This window comes from Limulus polyphemus, unplaced genomic scaffold, assembly GCF_000517525.1.
Source record: "Limulus polyphemus unplaced genomic scaffold, Limulus_polyphemus-2.1.2 Scaffold12753, whole genome shotgun sequence".
Lineage (NCBI taxonomy): Eukaryota > Metazoa > Arthropoda > Merostomata > Xiphosura > Limulidae > Limulus > Limulus polyphemus.
In genome coordinates this window covers 1,799-5,801 of record NW_013678363.1, presented here as the reverse complement: position 1 = coordinate 5,801, position 4,003 = coordinate 1,799, and the positions used below count along the sequence as shown (strand labels likewise).

At 34.3% G+C, this 4,003-nt stretch overlaps 1 protein-coding gene across 1 annotated transcript in view; it reads left to right on the top strand.

Annotated features, from left to right (window-relative positions):
• LOC111084008 overlaps positions 1-3,996 on the top strand; it is an 8,689-nt gene extending 4,693 nt beyond the window's left edge. Inside the window, exons 3-4 of the mRNA XM_022380776.1 lie at positions 505-761; positions 2,861-3,996. Coding sequence (XP_022236484.1) covers positions 505-761; positions 2,861-2,934 — 331 coding nt within the window. The 3' untranslated portion in view covers positions 2,935-3,996. The remainder of the gene's footprint in view (positions 1-504; positions 762-2,860) is intronic.
• The last annotated feature ends 7 nt before the right edge of the window (positions 3,997-4,003 follow it).

The following is a 4,003-nucleotide window of genomic DNA, read 5'->3' as shown; positions in this document are numbered from 1 at the left end:
AGTAAAAGAGACAAGGGTGGTTTTTGTTAAGTTATTCTATAATCAATTAAAGTAGGTTAGTGTGGTTTTGTCAAGGTATTCTATAATTAGTGAAAGTAGGTGAAGGAGGTTTATGTCAAGGTATGCTGTGACTATTGAAAGCAGGTTAGGTGTTGTTGTCAAGGTATTCTATAATTAGTGAAAGTAGATAAGGAGGTTTTTGTCAAGGTATTCTATGACTAGGGAAAGTAGGTTAGGGTGTCGTCAAGGTATTCTATAATTAGTGAAAGTAGGTGAAGGAGATTTTTGTCGAAGTTTTCAATGACTAGTGAAAGTAGGTTATGGCGGGTTTTGTCAACGTATTTTTATAATTAACGAAAATAGGCAAGGGTGAATTTTGTCAAGGTATTTTATAATTAGTAAAAGTAGATAAATATGATTTTTCCAGGTGTTCAATATTTAGTGAAAATAGGGAAGTTTTTTGTTTTGTCAAGGTGGATTAGCATAATGTTTGTCTGATTGTAGTTTAACCGACCTTCCCAAACAACTCCAAAATTCTGAACTAACTGAAGAACAGCTTAAGCGATGCAACTCCTGGGCAAGTGGTATCCCCCTACCGGTAGATCGATTCTCGAAGATGAACGAGGTGTCCAAAGTGGACAAGGATGGTGGGCAAGCGCAAAAACTCCCATTATTGAATTCCTCAAAAATGTTTGCTAAAGGCACTAAGCTCAATGAAGTCAGGACTCCAGGTCCAATGAAGGCCACCAGGCCTCAACAAAGTAAGTTAAACATTTACAGTACATGTTAAATGGTTTGTTTGTTTCGAATGTTTACACAAGGGCTATCTAGACCTTCCTAATTTTAAACTGACAGACTAGGGGGGGGGGCAGCTAATAAATAATACCTACCGCCAACTCTTCGGCTATTCTCATCGAACAGTGGAATTCGTCTACAATTTTCATGATGACAATAAAGTGTGAATCACGATATATCAATCAGATTTAATGCACAACACGCTAACCACTAGGTCACACCCCAGCCACAGTGTGAATTTTTAGTAACTTCTGACATACAGTGTTGCTTTTTTTTTCTATCTCTAAAAAAGTTTACAAATTACCTATTCTCTTGCTGGGTCGGTCGTGGCCTAGTGCTTGGAGGTCCAGGATTGTGAATCTTATAATTCATGATTTACGAACTGTTGTCGCACTTAACAGACCAATGGAGTGCTGTAAGAGTGATTGATGGTTCAATTCCACTATTGGTCAGCTATCAGTTGTTGTTGTTGTTGGTTGCTGCTGACCTGGTGTGTTCCACGTAGCTCGAAATAGCAGCCAGCCCTTATATGGTGTTGGGTGAAATTTTGAAACGAAGAGATATATATCTTCGTGTTATTAAACCTCGTGCTAGAAGTCAGATTCACGAGATACCAATGCTAAGCTGTTGTTTGGTTCTTGCAAAAAGTTTAACAATTTTAAACTACTATATACATATATATATGCGCGCATGCCATGAGAGATAGAGAGAGCGTGACCCAAATGTAACGCCATCAGAATACCCCTGTAAGAAATATAACAGAACGAGTAAGGCCACAAGTATCGTTTAAACTTTTAAAGAAAATAACTTTTTTTAAACCCTAGAATTACCATTGACCTTTTAACTACTATTTTTTCACCAATTTGACTATTGGTGCTTAAAGAGTCTTTACTAACGTATGAGTTACAGATACTCAAAATATGTAAACAAAAGTACTGTCAATATTGCTGCTAAAACAATTAATTACCACTAGGGTTCGCTGTGTATTTTGACAAGTTTTTTTACTGTAAATAGTGAAATAGTCAAAAAACATAAAATTATTCAGTATGATACAATATGTACCCCCCCCCCATTCGTAATAAACGACATTACTGTTTATCTGTTGTTAAGCACAAATCTACATAATGGGCTATCTATGCTCTGCCCATCACGGGTATTATAACCCGAGTTTCAGCGTTATAAACCTAAGTGAAGCAAAATCAAACTCTCGCCCACTGGGGGTTTTTCACTACGTAGAATTTTTAGGCCTAATTATCAATGTAGCAAGGATCTTAAATATATTAGTAAGGATAAAACAATGGTAGATTTACAGTCTTGAATAATACTTTTAGTTTATTATTTTTTTTCGTTAAATGTTTAGCGGTTTAATGAGCTTGATTATTCTATTCGGTAGTGTTTTCTTTATATTGTTGACAAGATGTAGAAAGAACTTGAATAATTCTCGTTGTACGTTTTCTGATGTAACAAAATGAGATGAAGATTAATTCTGATAAATTGTGTAAAAATTTAATTCAGTTGTTAATACTTTATCTTAAAAAGCCCCCGGTGACACAGGGGTATGTCTGCAGTATAGAAAGCGGGTTTCGATACCCGTGGTGCGCAGATCCTAGATAGCCCTTTGTGCTTAAGCGCAAACACAAAAACAAACAGCCGTAACAAAATTTACGCTAGATTTCAGGGATTTTTTTTCCTATTGATCTTAGTTAGTCCATGACGGATTTGAAATATTATTTTTTATACAATAATGATTTTAAATTCGTTAATAAAAAAACATCTACAACCAAGTGTGATATTTATTTCGAATGTTAGGCCTATTGAATGATTTTTATTTCGAATGTTAGGCCTATTGAATGATTTTTATTTCGAATGTTAGGCCTATTCACTTATTTGTTTAGCCATCTTTAGAAAAACCAAAAAAAAACCTTAACATTAAATATTTCTACTTTTTATATAACCTAGCTAAACAGTTTTAAAAACTCTTAAAATTTATGCAATAAAATATTCTTTCAGTAAATGTATTAACAATACCTGAACTTTCTCCGATGACTAACCAAAACTTTTTCAGGTCTTGAAGAGCGAGAAGGAAATCTGGAGAGGGGTGTGTTAAGACTTCAAGAGGTTCTCAGAGGAGAGGCTTAGGAACAATATGTCGGTCTCGATTTCGTTACTGGTATTCTGTATGATTTAACATCAATTATGAAAACACCGGAAAGTCACATTCCGAACCAAAAGTATATTACACCTTTTAATATCTATAATTACTTAACATTTTTTTCCACTTAATATTTCCTTCAAACTTGACATTGAATATTTTGTTTATACTCAAGCTGGTAAATTTTATACGAGTGAATTGAAGGGATTGAATATTGCCTTTATGATAAGTTCACCCCTTATTGATTCTACTTTCACTATACTTGTCTAGCCAGTTTTAATGTTTTTCAATCCAAAAGACACTGAAATGGTAGGGTAATACACTTATTGAAACTTTCCTTAAAATATCAAAGTATAAATAGTTACATCACTTGTAGATATGATGATATATTTACATGATTGTGAGTCTAGGTTGAAAAGCAAGAAAAATAGATCCTGTTTTTCACTCTCAATTCTTCACGCTTTCTACACACTCAGCTTCACATGAAGCATTATGTGAAAAGTTAGTTCTGAGCTAATTGAATTATGCATAGACTTTCTTGACGTGTCTTGCCAATAGGCCAATCAAGAGATGGTACACGACAGAGTCTCGTACTCACGAGATTCATGATTTGTGTTTTAAATACTCAACAGTTTTATAAAAAGAGTAGAGTGAGAACACTGAAAGTATACTTAAAGTGCCTTCACACATTTTATAAGTGTTTCTAATACTCATTTGTTTCAATCGTTTGAAATTAACAACCACGTAGTCACGTGTAGTGTGATACACAAACACTGCATATACTTACTAGTTATATGGTACACAAACACTACATATACTTACTAGTTGTGTGATACACAAACACTGCATATACTTACTAGTTGTATGGTACACAAACACTGCATATACTAACTAGTTGTATGGTACACAAACACTACATATACTTACTAGTTGTATGGTACAGAAACACTGCATATACTTACTAGTTGTATGGTACACAAACACTACATATACTTACTAGTTGTATGGTACACGAACACTACATATACTTACTAGTTGTATGATACACAAACACTG